We start from the raw sequence: 20,000 nt of genomic DNA, 5'->3' as shown, positions 1-20,000 counted from the left end.
ACAGAAACACACACAGAAACACACACACACACACACACACACACACAGAAACACACACACAGACACACACACACACAGAAACACACACACACAGAAACACACACACACACACACAGAACCCTCATTAGTCTGCCATGTCGAGCAACTAACCGCCGCAGCCGACTCCAGAAGACGCGTTCTCTTTCTTAAAGCATGTGAACGTGTTGAACAGCAGATTCATAATCAACATGTTGACACAACAACAACACGTTGACACAACAACAGAGGATGGTCAGATGGCACTTAAAGAAATACCTTCTTCTACCTTTTTAGTGGTGATGGATAAAATTTAGTTACCTAGCAACGCCGTTTCCAGACGTTTACGGAGATCCCACCCAGCGTGAACCTCTTCAGGAGCTATTATTGTGGCGATGTGGGTAATAATACTAATGATACTAATAATAATAACACCTTTATTTATATAGCACCGTTAAAAACACAGTTTACAACGTGCTTCGACAGACAAAGCAGCTAAAGCAAGGCAATAAAAGAGCCGCAAGCTCAACCCAACCCTAACTTAACCCTAACTTAACCCTAACTTAACCCTAACTTGACCCTAACTTAACCCTAACATAACCCTAACCCTAACCCTAACATAACCCTAACCCAACCCTAACATAACCTTAACCCTAACATAACCCTAACATAACCCTAACCCTAACATAACCCTAACCCAACCCTAACATAACCTTAATCCTAACCCAACCCTAACCCAACCCTAACATAACCTTAACCCAACCCTAACCCTAACATAACCCTAACCCAACCCTAACATAACGTTAACCCTAACATAACCCTAACCCAACCCTAACATAACCCTAACCCAACCCAACCCTAACATAACCCTAACCCTAACATAACCCTAACCCAACCCTAACATAACCTTAACCCTAACCCAACCCTAACATAACCTTAACCCTAACATAACCCTAACCCAACCCTAACACAACCCTAACCCAACCCGAACATAACCCTAAGCCAACCCTAACATAACCCTAACCCAACCCAACCCTAACATAACCCTAACCCTAACATAACCCTAACCCAACCCTAACATAACCCTAACCCAACCCAACCCTAACATAACCCTAACCCTAACATAACCCTAACCCAACCCTAACATAACCCTAACCCAACCCTAACATAACCTTAACCCTAACCCAACCCTAACATAACCTTAACCCTAACATAACCCTAACCCAACCCAACCCTAACATAACCCTAACCCTAACAAAACCCTAACCCAACCCTAACATAACCTTAACCCTAACCCAACCCTAACATAACCTTAACCCTAACATAACCCTAACCCAACCCAACCCTAACATAACCCTAACCCTAACATAACTCTAACCCAACCCTAACATAACCCTAACCCAACCCAACCCTAACATAACCCTAACCCTAACATAACTCTAACCCAACCCTAACATAACCCTAACCCTAACTTAACCCTAACATAACACTAACATAACCTGACCCTAACCCTAACTTAACCCTAAAGCAAGGCAATAAAACAGCCGAAAGCTCAACCCTAACCATAACCTAACCCCAACCCTAACCCTAATTTAACCCTAACATAACCCAGCCCTAACCTAATCCTAACCTAACCCAACCCTAACATAACCCTAACCTAACCCAACCCTAACATAACCCTAACCTTAACCCAACCCTAACATAACCCTAACCCAACCCTAACATAACACTAACATAACCTGACCCTAACCCTAACTTAACCCTAACATAACCCAGCCCTAACCTAATCCTAACCTAACCCAACCCTAACATAACTCTAACCCAACACAACCCTAACATAACCCTAACCCTAACATAACTCTAACCCAACCCTAACATAACCCAAACCCTAACTTAACCCTAACATAACACTAACATAACCTGACCCTAACCCTAACTTAACCCTAAAGCAAGGCAATAAAACAGCCGAAAGCTCAACCCTAACCCTAACCTAACCCCAACCCTAACCCTAACCTAACCCCTACCCTAACCCTAATTTAACCCTAACATAACCCAGCCCTAACCTAATCCTAACCTAACCCAACCCTAACATAACCTTAACCCTAACCCAACCCTAACATAACCTTAACCCTAACATAACCCTAACCCAACCCAACCCTAACATAACCCTAACCCTAACATAACCCTAACCCAACCCTAACATAACCTTAACCCTAACCCAACCCTAACATAACCTTAACCCTAACATAACCCTAACCCAACCCAACCCTAACATAACCCTAACCCTAACATAACTCTAACCCAACCCTAACATAACCCTAACCCAACCCAACCCTAACATAACCCTAACCCTAACATAACTCTAACCCAACCCTAACATAACCCTAACCCTAACTTAACCCTAACATAACCCTAACCCAACCCAACCCTAACATAACCCTAACCCTAACATAACTCTAACCCAACCCTAACATAACCCTAACCCTAACTTAACCCTAACATAACACTAACATAACCTGACCCTAACCCTAACTTAACCCTAAAGCAAGGCAATAAAACAGCCGAAAGCTCAACCCTAACCATAACCTAACCCCAACCCTAACCCTAATTTAACCCTAACATAACCCAGCCCTAACCTAATCCTAACCTAACCCAACCCTAACATAACCCTAACCTAACCCAACCCTAACATAACCCTAACCTTAACCCAACCCTAACATAACCCTAACCCAACCCTAACATAACACTAACATAACCTGACCCTAACCCTAACTTAACCCTAACATAACCCAGCCCTAACCTAATCCTAACCTAACCCAACCCTAACATAACTCTAACCCAACCCAACCCTAACATAACCCTAACCCTAACATAACTCTAACCCAACCCTAACATAACCCTAACCCTAACTTAACCCTAACATAACACTAACATAACCTGACCCTAACCCTAACTTAACCCTAAAGCAAGGCAATAAAACAGCCGAAAGCTCAACCCTAACCCTAACCTAACCCCTACCCTAACCCTAATTTAACCCTAACATAACCCAGCCCTAACCTAATCCTAACCTAACCCAACCCTAACATAACCCTAACCTAACCCAACCCTAACATAACCCTAACCCAACCCTAACCCTAACATAACCCTAACCCAACCCTAACATAACCCTAACCCTAATTTAACCCTAACATAACACTAACATAACCTGACCCTAACCCTAATTTAACCCCAAAGCAAGGCAATAAAACAGCCGAAAGCTCAACCCTAACCCTAACCTAACCCCAACCCTAATTTAACCCTAACATAACCCAGCCCTAACCTAATCCTAATCTAACCCTAACATAACCCTAACCCAACCCAACCCTAACATAACCCTAACCCAACCCTAACATAACCTTAACCCTAACATAACCCTAACCCAACCCTAACATAACACTAACATAACCTGACCCTAACCCTAACTTAACCCCAAAGCAAGGCAATAAAACAGCCGAAAGCTCAACCCTAACCATAACCTAACCCCAACCTCCCTAGTGCCAGTGCCTCTCGGGGCCCTCTCCGGAGGGCCACGTCCCCAACCAAACCTAACCTAACCCCAACCTTAATTTAACCCTAACATAACCCAGCCCTAACCTAATCCTAATCTAACCTAACCCTAACATAACCCTAACCCAACCCGACCCTAACATAACCCTAACCCAACCCTAACATAACCTTAACCCTAACATAACCCTAACCCAACCCTAACATAACCCTAACCCAACCCAACCCTAACATAACCCTAACCCTAACATAACCCTAACCCAACCCTAACATAACCTTAACCCTAACCCAACCCTAACATAACCTTAACCCTAACATAACCCTAACCCAACCCTAACATAACCCTAACCCTAACATAACTCTAACCCAACCCTAACATAACCCTAACCCTAACTTAACACTAACATAACACTAACATAACCTGACCCTAACCCTAACTTAACCCTAAAGCAAGGCAATAAAACAGCCGAAAGCTCAACCCTAACCATAACCTAACCCCAACTCTAACCCTAATTTAACCCTAACCAAACCCAGCCCTAACCTAACCCTAACCTAACCCAACCCTAACATAACCCTAACCCAACCCTAACCCTAACATAACCCTAACCCAACCCTAACATAACCCTAACTTAACCCTAACATAACAATAACATAACCTGACCCTAACCCTAACTTAACCCTAACATAACCCAGCCCTAACCTAATCCTAACCTAACCCAACCCTAACATAACCCTAACCCAACCCAACCCTAACATAACCCTAACCCTAACATAACTCTAACCCAACCCTAACATAACCCTAACCCTAACTTAACCCTAACATAACACTAACCTAACCCCTACCCTAACCCTAATTTAACCCTAACATAACCCAGCCCTAACCTAATCCTAACCTAACCCAACCCTAACATAACCCTAACCCTAACCCAACCCTAACCCTAACATAACCCTAACCCAACCCTAACATAACCCTAACTTAACCCTAACATAACACTAACATAACCTGACCCTAACCCTAACTTAACCCTAACATAACCCAGCCCTAACCTAATCCTAACCTAACCCAACCCTAACATAACCCTAACCCTAACATAACTCTAACCCAACCCTAACATAACCCTAACCCTAACTTAACCCTAACATAACACTAACCTAACCCCTACCCTAACCCTAATTTAACCCTAACATAACCAAGCCCTAACCTAATCCTAACCTAACCCAACCCTAACATAACCCTAACCTAACCCAACCCTAACATAACCCTAACCCAACCCTAACCCTAACATAACTCTAACCCAACCCTAACATAACCCTAACCCTAACCTAACCCCAACCCTAATTTAACCCTAACATAACCCAGCCCTAACCTAATCCTAATCTAACCTAACCCTAACATAACCCAACCCAACCCTAACATAACCCTAACCCAACCTAACATAACCCTAACCCAACCCTAACCTAACATAACCCAACCCTAACCTAACCTAACCCTAAAGCAAGACAATAAAAGAGACGGAAGCTCAACCCTAACCCAACACAACCCTGATTGAGGGATTTAAAAGCCTTGTTTGCTCAGGGAGGTCGAGGCAGCTGGATTGTCACAAGGTCATTTAACGAGGTCATTTAACGAGGTCATTTAACGAGGTCACGCACTCGAGATCCATTGTCTCCTTTTCATGTGTTTACTGAGAACCGGAGCACGGACCAATCGGCGCCCTCCGAGGAGCCGCCGGCGACCCAGAGAGGCGACTGTGGTTTTGACCTTTTTTGACCGATCACCATGACAATGAAAGGAACATCCTGGAGGTTTGACGGGGGGCAGTGGAGGAAGAGACGTGAGACTCAGGTGTAATTCTCTTTAGTGGCCACCAGATGGTAGCGTTGTGTCTTAATGCTCATAGAGAGGGAGGGGAAATAAGACAAGTAGCTAGAGGAAGGACAGAGGAGGGAAATAAGACAAGTAGCTAGAGGAAGGACAGAGGAGGGAAAGGAGACAAGTAGCTAGAGGAAGGACAGAGGAGGAAAAGGAGACAAATAGCTAGAGGAAGGACAGAGGAGGGAAAGGAGACAAGTAGCTGGAGGAAGAACAGAGGAGGAAAAGGAGACAAGTAGCTAGAGGAAGGACAGAGGAGGGAAAGGAGACAAGTAGCTAGAGGAAGGACAGAGGAGGGAAAGGAGACAAGTAGCTAGAGGAAGGACAGAGGAGGGAAAGGAGACAAGTAGCTAGAGGAAGGACAGAGGAGGGAAAGGAGACAAGTAGCTAGAGGAAGGACAGAGGAGGGAAAGGAGACAAGTAGCTAGAGGAAGGACAGAGGAGGGAAAGGAGACAAGTAGCTAGAGGAAGGACAGAGGAGGGAAAGGAGACGAGTAGCTAGAGGAAGGACAGAGGAGGGAAAGGAGACGAGTAGCTAGAGGAAGGACAGAGGAGGGAAAGGAGACAAGTAGCTAGAGGAAGGACAGAGGAGGGAAAGGAGACAAGTAGCTAGAGGAAGGACAGAGGAGGGAAAGGAGACAAGTAGCTAGAGGAAGGACAGAGGAGGGAAAGGAGACGAGTAGCTAGAGGAAGGACAGAGGAGGGAAAGGAGACGAGTAGCTAGAGGAAGGACAGAGGAGGAAAAGGAGACGAGTAGCTAGAGGAAGGACAGAGGAGGAAAAGGAGACAAGTAGCTAGAGGAAGGACAGAGGAGGAAAAGGAGACAAGTAGCTAGAGGAAGGACAGAGGAGGGAAAGGAGACAAGTAGCTGGAGGAAGGACAGAGGAGGGAAAGGAGACAAGTAGCTAGAGGAAGGACAGAGGAGGGAAAGGAGACAAGTAGCTAGAGGAAGGACAGAGGAGGGAAAGGAGACGAGTAGCTAGAGGAAGGACAGAGGAGGAAAAGGAGACGAGTAGCTAGAGGAAGGACAGAGGAGGAAAAGGAGACAAGTACCTAGAGGAAGGACAGAGGAGGAAAAGGAGACAAGTAGCTAGAGGAAGGACAGAGGAGGGAAAGGAGACAAGTAGCTAGAGGAAGGACAGAGGAGGGAAAGGAGACAAGTAGCTGGAGGAAGGACAGAGGAGGGAAAGGAGACAAGTAGCTAGAGGAAGGACAGAGGAGGGAAAGGAGACAAGTAGCTAGAGGAAGGACAGAGGAGGGAAAGGAGACGAGTAGCTAGAGGAAGGACAGAGGAGGAAAAGGAGACGAGTAGCTAGAGGAAGGACAGAGGAGGAAAAGGAGACAAGTACCTAGAGGAAGGACAGAGGAGGAAAAGGAGACAAGTAGCTAGAGGAAGGACAGAGGAGGGAAAGGAGACAAGTAGCTAGAGGAAGGACAGAGGAGGGAAAGGAGACAAGTAGCTAGAGGAAGGACAGAGGAGGGAAAGGAGACAAGTAGCTAGAGGAAGGACAGAGGAGGAAAAGGAGACGAGTAGCTAGAGGAAGGACAGAGGAGGAAAAGGAGACAAGTAGCTAGAGGAAGGACAGAGGAGGAAAAGGAGACAAGTAGCTAGAGGAAGGACAGAGGAGGAAAAGGAGACAAGTAGCTAGAGGAAGGACAGAGGAGGGAAAGAAGACAAGTAGCTAGAGGAAGGACAGAGGAGGGAAAGGAGACAAGTAGCTAGAGGAAGGACAGAGGAGGGAAAGGAGACAAGTAGCTAGAGGAAGGACAGAGGAGGGAAAGGAGACAAGTAGCTAGAGGAAGGACAGAGGAGGAAAAGGAGACGAGTAGCTAGAGGAAGGACAGAGGAGGAAAAGGAGACAAGTAGCTAGAGGAAGGACAGAGGAGGAAAAGGAGACAAGTAGCTAGAGGAAGGACAGAGGAGGAAAAGGAGACAAGTAGCTAGAGGAAGGACAAATATACGGTGGTGTAGTGGCTAGCACTGTCGCCTCACAGCAAGAGGGCCGCGGGTTCGATTCCCAGTCGGAGCGGTCCTTCTGTGTGGAGTTTGCATGTTCTCCCCGTGGCAGCGTGGGTTCTCTCTGGGCTCTCCGGCTTCCTCCCACAGTCCAAAGACATGCTGCAGGTTAATTGATCTCTAAATTGCCCATAGGTGTGAATGTGAGAGTGAATGGTTGTATGTCCCTACATGTGCCCTCGATGGACTGGCGGCCTGTCCAGGGTGTCCCCTGCCTTCGCCCTATGTCAGCTGGGATAGCGACCCTAATGAGGATAAGCGGTATTGAAAATGGATGGATGGATATATATAAATATATATATATAAACATATATATATATATTTATATATATATATATGTGTATTTATATATATATATATATATATATATATATATATATATATATATAAATACATATATATATACATATATATTTTGATACGGTCAATATGCCAATTTGTAACTTTTGTCATTTATCTTAGCTATTATCTAACTCTGGGACAGTCATTAATTATCCATTTCTCCTCTTAAAAAAACAAACACATTTCAATATTATGTCCTAAAACCACATCTATATGTAAATTGATAATAAACTACAAATATGAAAACAGTATCAAATAGATACTATATTAAATATCACCCCAATATGAAACTAAAATATATCATTTGAACACATGTTTGTTTTCTAAATTAGTTGACAAGGTGCCGTTTTTTCTGCACACACACACACCGATCTGATGTGTGTGTGTGTGTGCAGATCTGTGTGTGCATGTGTGTGTTCCCCATGACATCATGGTCTGTCACAGGTGTCCAGTCAGCAGTCTGTGAGGTAAAGCTCACTGGTGCAGAAACAGGAAGGTGATGTCATCCTGTCTGCTCAGAGAGAGAGAGAGAGAGAGAGAGAAAGAGAGAGACTATAACAACCACTCCATCAGCTGAACCGCTTGACCCTGCACTCGAGGTAACCGAGCAGAAACGCCACCCAGCTGTCCACGAGGTCGTGGCTCCGCCCGCTGGGCTTCGGGGTCAGTGTTGATGGATGAAGACAACGTCTTCTGTGACGCCCGTCACGTAATCCCAAACCTTTATTTAGACCACTTCAAATCTTAGAGCCAGTCTCAAGTGGCCATTTAAGGGATCATCAGTTGATGACACGTTCATTTCTTAATTTCTTAATATGTTAATATCTTAATTTTTTTATTTCATATTTTCTTAATATTAATTTCTTATTTTTTTTATTTTCTAATTTCTTAATTTCTTAATTTTATATTTTCTTAATATTAATTTCTTATTTTCTTAATTTCTTAATTTCTTATTTTCTTAATATTAATTTCTTAATTTCTTAATTTCTTAATTTCTTAATTTCTTATTTTCTTATTTTCTTATTTTCTTATTTTCTTAATATTAATTTCTTAATTTCTTATTTTCTTAATGTCTTAATGTCTTAATATCTTAATGTCTTAATATCTTAATGTCTTAATGTCTTAATTTCTTATTTTCTTATTTTCTTATTTTCTTAATGTCTTAATGTCTTAATATCTTAATGTCTTAATATCTTAATGTCTTAATGTCTTAATGTCTTAATTTCTTATTTTCTTAATTTCTTAATGTCTTAATGTTTTAATTTCTTATTTTCTTAATGTCTTAATATCTTAATGTCTTAATTTCTTATTTTCTTATTTTCTTAATTTCTTAATTTCTTAATTTCTTAATTTCTTAATTTCTTAATATTATTTCCATCATTTCTTAATTTCTCTGCCGCTTTGTTCTTCCACACCAAACAGGAAAGGGGGGGGGTCCACACCTTCTGACCCTCCATTGGAGCCAACCAACCAATCAAAAGACACGAAATGTGTCACGTTATGTAATTTGATTTAATTTACCACACGAGATGATTCATAAAGAACCTCCGTGTGGGTCCACAAGAACTCTCCGTTTGGTTAAAGCTTCTTCTTTTCTTTTTTTTTACCAACAGCCTGCAGAGAAACATCACATCAGTGCGGCAGCAGAGAGCAAATATGTGGAATTAAATCCTGTTGAGCCGGCAGCAAGAACAAGGTGAGGCCCGTCGGCCCGTCGGCCTGACAGACCGACAACTGGGAAAAGGAAACCCGCGCCGCAGAGCGCGTCTTCCATCTTGTTATCACCGTTAACCTTGAAGGACGTTCACTTCTTCTCCCTCTCTGCTGCTTCTTCCTCTTCTCGTGTCAGCCGACAGGTGAGGGAGGAGTTTCCACGCACACACACACACACACACACACACACACACACACACACACACGTCGAGCCGCTCTACCTCCTGAACTTGAATTGAATTTATTCCCTCAGTAAACGTTGCCAACGTGAGTTTATGGTCTGGATCTCTAGTTTCAAGTCTTCTTCAATGCAGCGTGATGCTCATTCAGTAAATCAGGGTCCATTTATAGACAAAGGGCGGGGCTCCAAGGTGATTGACAGGTGGCATTGTCCGGTCTGGCCTCCATGTTTTTGTTGTTCTTCCAGTCAAGAGCGCGGTCGTACTCCTATAAAATGTGTTTGCTTCCCACCCCCAGAGAGCTCCGTTTCCCAGAATGCTTTGCAGGGACACGCGACAAGAAAGACCCGGAGTTGCTATTCGTCCTACGGAGAGTACGACAATGTACGTGAGATTTGAGATGCCACAACGGGGGGGGGGGGGGGGGGGGGGGGTCAAAGGTCACGCATTACCTGACAGGATGAAGAATATCCCGGAGACGAAGGCGAGGATGGTGCGCTGCGGCCGGATGTGTCCGATGTTGCTGATGACGAAGGCGGTGAAGACGAAGAGCAGGGAGACCATCGGGAAGGGCGTCGCCGTCCGGACCATTTCTGGAGGCACGGGGAGGATTGTGGGTAAGAAACGCGCTCTCTATCGTTTGGTGTGCGTCCGCGTGCACGTGACTCACTCAGGATGTTGGCCGTGTTCTCCGTCGTGATCTCTATCTCGGGCTCGGTGAAATACTCCGACGCCACGCATCGACCCTTCTCTGGTCCTGAGAGAGGGGGAGAGAGGGAGAGAGGGGGAGAGAGGGAGGGAGGGGGAGAGGGAGAGAGAGAGGGGGGGAGAGAGGGAGGGAGACAGAGAGAGAGAGAGAGACAGAGAGAGAGAGAGAGCGGGAGAGAGGGAGAGAGGGGGAGAGAGGGAGGGAGACAGAGAGAGAGAGACAGAGAGAGAGAGAGAGGGGGAGAGAGGGAGAGAGAGAGAGGGGGGGGAGAGGGAGAGAGAGGGGGGGGAGAGAGAGAGAGAGAGAGAGAGGGGGAGAGAGGGAGAGAGAGAGAGGGGGGGAGAGGGAGAGAGAGGGGGGGGAGAGAGAGAGAGAGAGAGAGAGGGGGAGAGAGGGAGAGAGAGAGAGGGGGGGGAGAGGGAGAGAGAGGGGGGGGAGAGAGAGAGAGAGAGAGAGAGGGGGAGAGAGGGAGAGAGAGAGAGAGGGGGAGAGAGGGAGAGAGAGAGAGGGGGGGGAGAGGGAGAGAGAGGGGGGGGAGAGAGAGAGAGAGAGAGAGAGGGGGAGAGAGGGAGAGAGAGAGAGGGGGGGAGAGGGAGAGAGAGGGGGGGGAGAGAGAGAGAGAGAGAGAGAGGGGGAGAGAGGGAGAGAGAGAGAGGGGGGGGGGAGGGAGAGAGAGGGGGGGGGAGAGAGAGAGAGAGAGAGAGAGGGGGAGAGAGGGAGGGAGAGAGAGAGGGGGGGGGGAGAGGGTTAGGGTCTCCTCTGGGGCAATATGGAGATATGTGGTTAAGGAAATAAAACCAGAACAAACAAAAACACACAGAAAGAGATTCTGAAGAGGGAGGAAACAAGAGGAGGAAACAAGAGGAGGAAACAAGAGGAGGAAACAAGAGGAGGAAACAGGAGGAGGAAACAAGAGGAGGAAACAGGAGGAGGAAACAGGAGGAAACGGGAGGGAGGAAACAGGAGAGAGGAAACAGGAGAGAGGAAACGGGAGAGAGGAAACGGGAGCGAGGAAACAAGAGGAGGAAACGAGAGGGAGGAAACAGGAGGGAGGAAACGAGAGGGAGGAAACAGGAGAAAACGGGAGGGAGGAAACAAGAGGAGGAAACGGGAGGAAGGAAACAGGAGGAGGAAACGAGAGGGAGGAAACAGGAGAGACGAAACGGGAGGGAGGAAACAGGAGAGAGGAAACAGGAGAGAGGAAACGGGAGCGAGGAAACAAGAGGAGGAAACGAGAGGGAGGAAACAGGAGAGACGAAACGTGAGGGAGGAAACAGGAGGGAGGAAACGACAGGGAGGAAACAAGAGGAGGAAACGGGAGGGAGGAAACAGGAGGAGGAAACGAGAGGGAGGAAACAGGAGAGACGAAACGGGAGGGAGGAAACAGGAGGGAGGAAACAAGAGGGACGAAACAGGAGGGAGGAAACAGGAGGAAACGGGAGGGAGGAAACAGGAGAGAGGAAACAGGAGAGAGGAAACGGGAGCGAGGAAACAAGAGGAGGAAACGAGAGGGAGGAAACAGGAGGGAGGAAACAAGAGGGAGGAAACAGGAGGGAGGAAACGAGAGGGAGGAAACAGGAGAAAATGGGAGGGAGGAAACAAGAGGGAGGAAACAGGAGAGACGAAACAGGAGGGAGGAAACAGGAGGGAGGAAACAAGAGGGAGGAAACAGGAGGGAGGAAACGAGAGGGAGAAAACAGGAGAAAACGGGAGGGAGGAAACAAGAGAAAACGGGAGGGAGGAAACAAGAGGAGGAAACGGGAGGGAGGAAACAGGAGGAGGAAACGAGAGGGAGGAAACAGGAGAGACGAAACGGGAGGAAGGAAACAGGAGAGAGGAAACAGGAGAGAGGAAACGGGAGCGAGGAAACAAGAGGAGGAAACGAGAGGGAGGAAACAGGAGAGACGAAACGTGAGGGAGGAAACAGGAGGGAGGAAACGACAGGGAGGAAACAAGAGGAGGAAACGGGAGGGAGGAAACGACAGGGAGGAAACAAGAGGAGGAAACGGGAGGGAGGAAACAGGAGGAGGAAACGAGAGGGAGGAAACAGGAGAGACGAAACGGGAGGGAGGAAACAGGAGGGAGGAAACAAGAGGGACGAAACAGGAGGGAGGAAACAGGAGGAAACGGGAGGGAGGAAACAGGAGAGAGGAAACAGGAGAGAGGAAACGGGAGCGAGGAAACAAGAGGAGGAAACGAGAGGGAGGAAACAGGAGGGAGGAAACAAGAGGGAGGAAACAGGAGGGAGGAAACGAGAGGGAGGAAACAGGAGAAAATGGGAGGGAGGAAACAAGAGGGAGGAAACAGGAGAGACGAAACAGGAGGGAGGAAACAGGAGGGAGGAAACAAGAGGGAGGAAACAGGAGGGAGGAAACGAGAGGGAGAAAACAGGAGAAAACGGGAGGGAGGAAACAAGAGAAAACGGGAGGGAGGAAACAAGAGGAGGAAACGGGAGGGAGGAAACAGGAGGAGGAAACGAGAGGGAGGAAACAGGAGAGACGAAACGGGAGGAAGGAAACAGGAGAGAGGAAACAGGAGAGAGGAAACGGGAGCGAGGAAACAAGAGGAGGAAACGAGAGGGAGGAAACAGGAGAGACGAAACGTGAGGGAGGAAACAGGAGGGAGGAAACGACAGGGAGGAAACAAGAGGAGGAAACGGGAGGGAGGAAACGACAGGGAGGAAACAAGAGGAGGAAACGGGAGGGAGGAAACAGGAGGAGGAAACGAGAGGGAGGAAACAGGAGAGACGAAACGGGAGGGAGGAAACAGGAGGGAGGAAACAAGAGGGAGGAAACAGGAGGGAGGAAACAGGAGGAAACGGGAGGGAGGAAACAGGAGAGAGGAAACAGGAGAGAGGAAACGGGAGCGAGGAAACAAGAGGAGGAAACGAGAGGGAGGAAACAGGAGGGAGGAAACAAGAGGGAGGAAACAGGAGGGAGGAAACGAGAGGGAGGAAACAGGAGAAAATGGGAGGGAGGAAACAAGAGGGAGGAAACAGGAGAGACGAAACAGGAGGGAGGAAACAGGAGGGAGGAAACAAGAGGGAGGAAACAGGAGGGAGGAAACGAGAGGGAGAAAACAGGAGAAAACGGGAGGGAGGAAACAAGAGGGAGGAAACAAGAGGGAGGAAACAGGAGGAGGAAACAAGAGGGAGGAAACAGGAGGAGGAAACGAGAGGGAGGAAACAGGAGGGAGGAAACGAGAGTAGGCAGAGAGAGAGTAGAAGGACACACACACACACACACACACACACACACACACCCTGCTCTGACCTTTTGTACAGGGAAACACAAACATGGCCGCCTCCCCAGAGCAACACCGCCGTGACCCGAAAACAGCCACTGCAATGAAGACAGGGATTTGTGTGTGTGTGTGTGTGTCTGTGTGTGTGTGTGTCTGTGTGTGTGTGTGTCTGTGTGTGTGTCTGTGTGTGTGTGTTTCTCCACGCTGCTTCTCTATTCTCACTATAGAAAATGTGAACAAGTGAATTAGCTCAGATGCTCCGATGTGATGCTGGGGGGGGGTCAAGGGGCGAAGGTTACTAAGCCCCGCCCCCACGCTGCCGACCACGGAGCCCACACTGTCACTCACCGCAGTACATGAAGATGATTAATTTTGAGGACAGAAAGATCCCAGAAAGAAGCCGAATGCGTCGCGGATGTCGCCGCGATTCATCGTTAAAAAGATAGAAGCTGAACCCGATTTAAGGGAACGCGACTTTTATCGATTGTAACATGTTTTCTGCAGCTAAAAAACAAATAACCGGCATCGATTCAGCACTGGCGATTCAAAGTGTTTACACCGACCGGCCACGAAGCAGACCCTCCAGAGGCCGGAGTGCAGCGCCATCTTGACCTCGGTGGTCTGGTTCTGCTGCAGCACGATGCCCTCCTCCATCAGCAGCCAGTAGTCCGTCGACACGGCAACGCCCACCAGCAGCAGGCCGCACGCCCCGAACACCGACGAGAGCAGCGTCAGAGCCCTCGTGCTGAACGAACTCATCTGGGGAGAGAGAGACCATGAACTATGAGAGAGAGAGAGAGAGAGAGGGGGGGGGGGGGGGGAGGGAGGGAGGGGGAGGGGGAGAGAGAGAGAGAGAGAGAGGGAGGGAGAGAGAGAGAGAGAGAGAGAGAGAGCAGCGTCAGAGCCCTCATGCTGAACGAACTCATCTGGGGAGAGAGAGACCATGAACTATGAGAGAGAGAGAGAGAGAGGGGGGGGGGGGGAGGGAGGGAGGGAGGGGGAGGGGGAGAGAGAGAGAGAGAGAGAGGGAGGGAGAGAGAGAGAGAGAGAGAGAGAGAGAGAGCAGCGTCAGAGCCCTCGTGCTGAACGAACTCATCTGGGGAGAGAGAGACCATGAACTATGAGAGAGAGAGAGAGAGAGGGGGGGGGGAGGGAGGGAGGGAGGGAGGGGGAGAGAGAGAGAGAGAGAGAGAGAGAGAGGGAGAGGGAGAGAGGGAGAGAGAGAGAGGGGGGGGGAGGGAGGGAGGGAGGGAGGGGGAGAGAGAGAGAGAGAGAGAGAGAGAGAGAGGGAGAGGGAGAGAGGGAGAGGGAGAGAGAGAGCAGCGTCAGAGCCCTCGTGCTGAACGAACTCATCTGGGAAGAGAGAGACCATGAACTATGAGAGAGAGAGAGAGAGAGAGGGGGGGGGGGGAGGGAGGGAGGGGGAGAGAGAGAGAGAGAGAGAGAGAGAGAGAGAGGGAGAGAGAGAGAGAGAGAGGGAGAGAGAGAGCAGCGTCAGAGCCCTCGTGCTGAACGAACTCATCTGGGGAGAGAGAGACCATGAACTATGAGAGAGAGAGAGGGGGGGGGGAGAGAGGGAGGGGAGGAGGAGGAGGAGGAGGAGGAGGAGGAGGAGGGGGAGAGAGGGAGGGGAGGAGGAGAAGGGGGAGGAGGGGAGGAGGAGGAGGAGGAGGGGAGGAGGAGGGGGAGCAGGAGGAGGGGGAGGAGGGGAGGAGGGGAGGAGGAGGAGGAGGGGAGGAGGAGGGGAGGAGGGGGAGGAGGAGGAGGAGGAGGAGGAGGTTTGAGACTTCTAACCCTTAAAACACTTTAGTGTCGACCTCTTTTGACCTTTCGACCTTTCGGCCCTGGAGTCCGTCAGGCTTCCAGGTGACATGCAGTGCAGTGTGACGCCCACTAGGTGGCAGAAACGCTGCTTCTGCCGTGCATCATGTCAACTGTTGACAGACTGAGAAGCTCTCTCTCACACACACACACACACACACACACACACACACACACACACACACACACACACACACACGTGCACACACAGCCTCATCCATCCAGTCAAAATGGAGGTCACATCCAGCTGTGGAAGTGAAGCAGGCGTCAGTCCCAAAATGATGTTTTTGCTGTTTTCTGCACATTAATATCTGACATTTCTGTCCAATCAAACTACTTTCTGTCTGGAGAATTATATTATTATATTACCACATGAAAGCTATAGTTCAAGCGTTTTAATAAAGTTAAATAAAACATGCCGTGGGGCCCAATCTGCATTAAAACACATTGTGTGCAAACAATATGTGTGGAAATACCGACACATACAGTTTGAGTGAATAATAAACAAGCTCTACTTTAGGCAACAACAAATGTTTGATATCGCATGCATAATGTGTTCCGACGCTTGTGAGTCATATTCATGAGTCAGGGATTTAAAAAGTAAGGTTTTGGTAAACATGAGGTCATGAGTTGGATACATGAGTGATGGTTATTCTCCTTTATCATCGCTGCCTCTTGTGTGCTTTACACTTTAAACTGTTTTACAGGAATTATACTTTTTCTGTAAATGCCGTTCTCATATTTGATGTAAATCACTTTGTTTTGCATTTCTTTCTTGGATTGTGCCAAAAATAATGTGGTTTAGAATTGTTAAATCTTATAATGATAAACAATTACATTAGGAGATTGAGGAGATTGAGGAGAGTGAGGAGTGAGGAGAGTGAAGAGAGTGAGGAGAGTGAAGAGAGTGAGGAGTGAGGAGAGTGAATAGAGTGAGGAGAGTGAAGAGAGTGAGGAGTGAGGAGAGGGAGGAGAGTGAATAGAGTGAGGAGTGAGGAGAGTGAAGAGAGTGAGGAGAGGGAGGAGAGTGAGGAGATTGGGGAGAGTGAGGAGTGAGGAGAGTGAATAGAGTGAGGAGAGTGAAGAGAGTGAGGAGTGAGGAGAGTGAATAGAGTGAGGAGAGTGAAGAGAGTGAGGAGTGAGGAGAGGGAGGAGAGTGAATAGAGTGAGGAGAGTGAAGAGAGTGAGGAGTGAGGAGAGTGAATAGAGTGAGGAGAGTGAAGAGAGTGAGGAGTGAGGAGAGGGAGGAGAGTGAATAGAGTGAGGAGTGAGGAGAGTGAAGAGAGTGAGGAGAGGGAGAAGAGTGAATAGAGTGAGGAGCGAGGAGAGTGAGGAGAGAGAGGAGAGAGAGGAGAGTGAAGAAAGTGAGGAGAGTGAACAGAGTGAGGAGTGAGGAGAGGGAGGAGAGTGAAGAGAGTGAGGAGTGAAGAGAGTGAGTAGAGAGAGGAGAGTGAGGAGAGAGAGGAGAGTGAAGAAAGTGAGGAGAGAGAGGAGAGTGAAGAAAGTGAGGAGAGTGAGGAGAGTGAAGAGAGTGAGGAGTGAGGAGAGGGAGGAGAGTGAAGAGAGTGAGGAGTGAAGAGAGTGAGTAGAGAGAGGAGAGTGAGGAGAGTGAGGAGAGTGAAGAGAGAGAGGAGAGAGAGGAGAGTGAAGAAAGTGAGGAGAGTGAGGAGAGTGAAGAGAGTGAAGAGAGTGAGGAGTGAAGAGAGTGAGTAGAGAGAGGAGAGTGAGGAGAGAGAGGAGAGTGAAGAAAGTGAGGAGAGTGAGGAGAGTGAAGAGAGTGAGGAGTGAGGAGAGGGAGGAGAGTGAAGAGAGTGAGTAGAGAGAGGAGAGTGAAGAAAGTGAGGAGAGTGAGGAGAGTGAGGAGCAGTGAAGAGAGTGAGTAGAGAGAGGAGAGTGAGGAGAGTGAGGAGCAGTGAAGAGAGTGAAGAGAGTGAGGAGAGTGAGGAGAGTGAGGAGCAGTGAAGAGAGTGAGGAGCAGTGAAGAAAGTGAAGAGAGTGAGGAGCAGTGAAGAAAGTGAAGAGAGTGAGGAGCAGTGAAGAGAGTGAGGAGCAGTGAAGAAAGTGAGGAGAGTGAGGAGAGTGAGGAGCAGTGAAGAGAGTGAAGAGAGTGAGGAGAGTGAGGAGAGTGAGGAGAGTGAGGAGCAGTGACCTCATCGCTCCGGAAGAGCAGACTCAGCGATGTCAGAGTGGATTCGCTGACTCAGACGTGAGTCACACGGTACAAATATTTGATACGTTGAAACACGCCTCAGGTGAACCGGACCATCCAGAGCCCTCAGAGGAAGTATACATATATATGAATATATATATATATATATAAGTATATATATATACACATAAATATATATATATATATATATAAGTAAAATCCACTTTTTTTTCTTTTTTCTACAAATAAATAATTAATGGGATAATTTGTGATGTATTAAATTTAGTGTCATCAATACAAATGACTTAATGTCCTTCCTGTCAACACATAGTTCATAATCGTGAACCTCTGAGGAATGTTGTTGTATTTCCATATAAAGGTTATTATCTATATATATATATATATATATATATATATATATATATATATATATATATATATAATCTGCATGCGGTAAAGTTGACTTTTAGGACGGATCGAAACGATATCCGCAAACTGAATTCACCAAATAAACTCACACACACACACACACACACACACACACACACACACACACACACACACACACACACGGGCTGGGATGATGGTTCTCTTTGTAGTTTAAGCCTAGAGAGAATATAACTACATTTACCAGTGTGTGTGTGTGTGTGTGTGTGTGTGTGTGTGTGTGTGTGTGGGGCGATGTGATGAATTACAGATGAATGGAGCGTCGGCGGTCAGGAACAGTCAGAGGTAATGATGTGGTGAAGAAGGAGTGAGGGAAGGTGGATAGAGAGAGGGTGCATGCTTATGAAGGAGGCTTCGGGAGAAAAGGGGGGAAGAAAAGAAGAAGAAGAAGAGTATGGAGGAAGGATGGTTAGGACAGAGAGAAGGAAGGACAGAGAGAAGGAAGGACAGAGGGAAGGAAGGGCAGAGAGAAGGAAGGACAGAGGGAAGGAAGGACAGAGAGAAGGAAGGACAGAGGGAAGGAAGGACAGAGAGAAGGAAGGACAGAGAGAAGGAAGGACAGAGAGAAGGAAGGACAGAGAGAAGGAAGGACAGAGGGAAGGAAGGACAGAGAGAAGGAAGGACAGAGGGAAGGAAGGACAGAGAGAAGGAAGGACAGAGAGAAGGAAGGACAGAGAGAAGGAAGGACAGAGAGAAGGAAGGACAGAGAGAAGGAAGGACAGAGGGAAGGAAGGAAGGATGTTCAGTCCAGCAGGCCGAGGAGCTGTCCGCTGCCATGGTGCTGAAACTACACCCAACAGCCCTGATTCTCCTCTCATTCATCCCCCTCTCTTCCTCTCTAGACCAGACTCACACTTCTCTTTAGGCTTTTATTTTTTTGGGGGGGGGGGGGGGGGGCTATTTCGAGCTTTTAAAACGGTGTCTTTCAGATTGAGCTTTCAAAATGTCCCCCTCGTGACGTTTCCTCGACCCAGTTTCTGTACGACGTGGAGCTCACGGTTAAACGACCTGACACGGACCTCTCGTAGAGGACGGCTCTGAAGCCTCTCAGGGAGGGGGGGCGAGGGTCAGAGGTCAACAAAGCTGACGACTTAAATACGGGGAGGCTGCTGCCAGCTGTCAATGTGGGTTTTGTCCAACGAGAATACAGATTATTTACACACTTATGGGCTCTTCTGACGGCGAGGGAGGGAGAGGTCAGAGGTCAGAGGTCGTGCTAGAAGATGTCACTGCATTGCACATCAACGTCTGACTATTTGTTTTCTCTGTTAACCGATTTGTGGAAAAGTTTCCAATAAAAGTTTTTTTTTTTTTTTAAGTGACGTAGCCGATGGGGTTCAACGTAACAAGGTCCACCGGCACAGTTCACATTTTTTAATTTGGATTCATTATTAATCGTGTTTTAATTTCACCGGGTTGCTCAGGAGCCGCCTCGATGACGTCCAACTCAATGAAGGAGCGTGCGTTGCTAATTAAAGCATAGCAACGGCGTAGCAACGCTAATAAGTCCACTTAATCTGGAGCTTTGTACTCGGCAATTAATTTCCAGAAAACAGGTTGTTTCCTTAACAAAGGGCCCGTCGTGCGAGATGTTTTTTGTTTATCTCTTTATTGGAGATTATTGTGTTGCTGACCTCAATGGATGAAGCCACAGACGTAAGCCCCGTTTGAGACGCACCGGATTGGTCATCAGATAATAATTGAGCAATAATGAGGGATTAGTAAAGAAAAAATTAAGTCATCGTAAGATAAAGTCGATAAAGTCTGAAAAGGAATTCGCTTTCAAAGTTTGAAGATCCCCGAAACTTATTTTCCTCTTCGGAGAGATTCTTAAGAAGTTTAAACTTTTTATTTCAGTTAACTAGTTCATTAATAAGCCGGTCATGTATGAAGACAGCAATGATGTGTTCAATGACACGCTCAGTTTAATTCAGTTCGCCTTTTAGACT

The 20,000-nt window shown here is 47.5% G+C and overlaps 1 protein-coding gene across 3 annotated transcripts in view; it reads right to left on the bottom strand.

Annotated features, from left to right (window-relative positions):
* The window catches only part of LOC117738768 (voltage-dependent calcium channel gamma-7 subunit-like), a 34,355-nt gene that overhangs the window by 8,653 nt on the left and 5,702 nt on the right, over positions 1 to 20,000 (bottom strand). For 2 of the 3 annotated variants that reach the window (XR_004610114.1, XM_034544879.1), the window contains exons 2-4: positions 14,198 to 14,393; positions 10,353 to 10,439; positions 10,135 to 10,275 (exon numbers count right to left, since the gene is read on the bottom strand). Coding sequence is in view for 2 of the 3 variants with exons in the window: in XM_034544879.1 (XP_034400770.1) it covers positions 10,135 to 10,275; positions 10,353 to 10,439; positions 14,198 to 14,393 (424 nt within the window). In the remaining variant the exon portion in view is untranslated. Of the gene's footprint in view, positions 1 to 10,134; positions 10,276 to 10,352; positions 10,440 to 14,197; positions 14,416 to 20,000 lie in introns of all 3 variants that reach the window. The other variant, XM_034544880.1, reaches the window with a different exon arrangement.

The sequence above is a fragment of the Cyclopterus lumpus genome, chromosome 11 (assembly GCF_009769545.1).
Source record: "Cyclopterus lumpus isolate fCycLum1 chromosome 11, fCycLum1.pri, whole genome shotgun sequence".
In the NCBI taxonomy this organism is placed as follows: domain Eukaryota; kingdom Metazoa; phylum Chordata; class Actinopteri; order Perciformes; family Cyclopteridae; genus Cyclopterus; species Cyclopterus lumpus.
The sequence above is the reverse complement of the archived record's forward strand: the minus strand, read 5'-3'. Positions and strand labels throughout refer to the sequence as shown.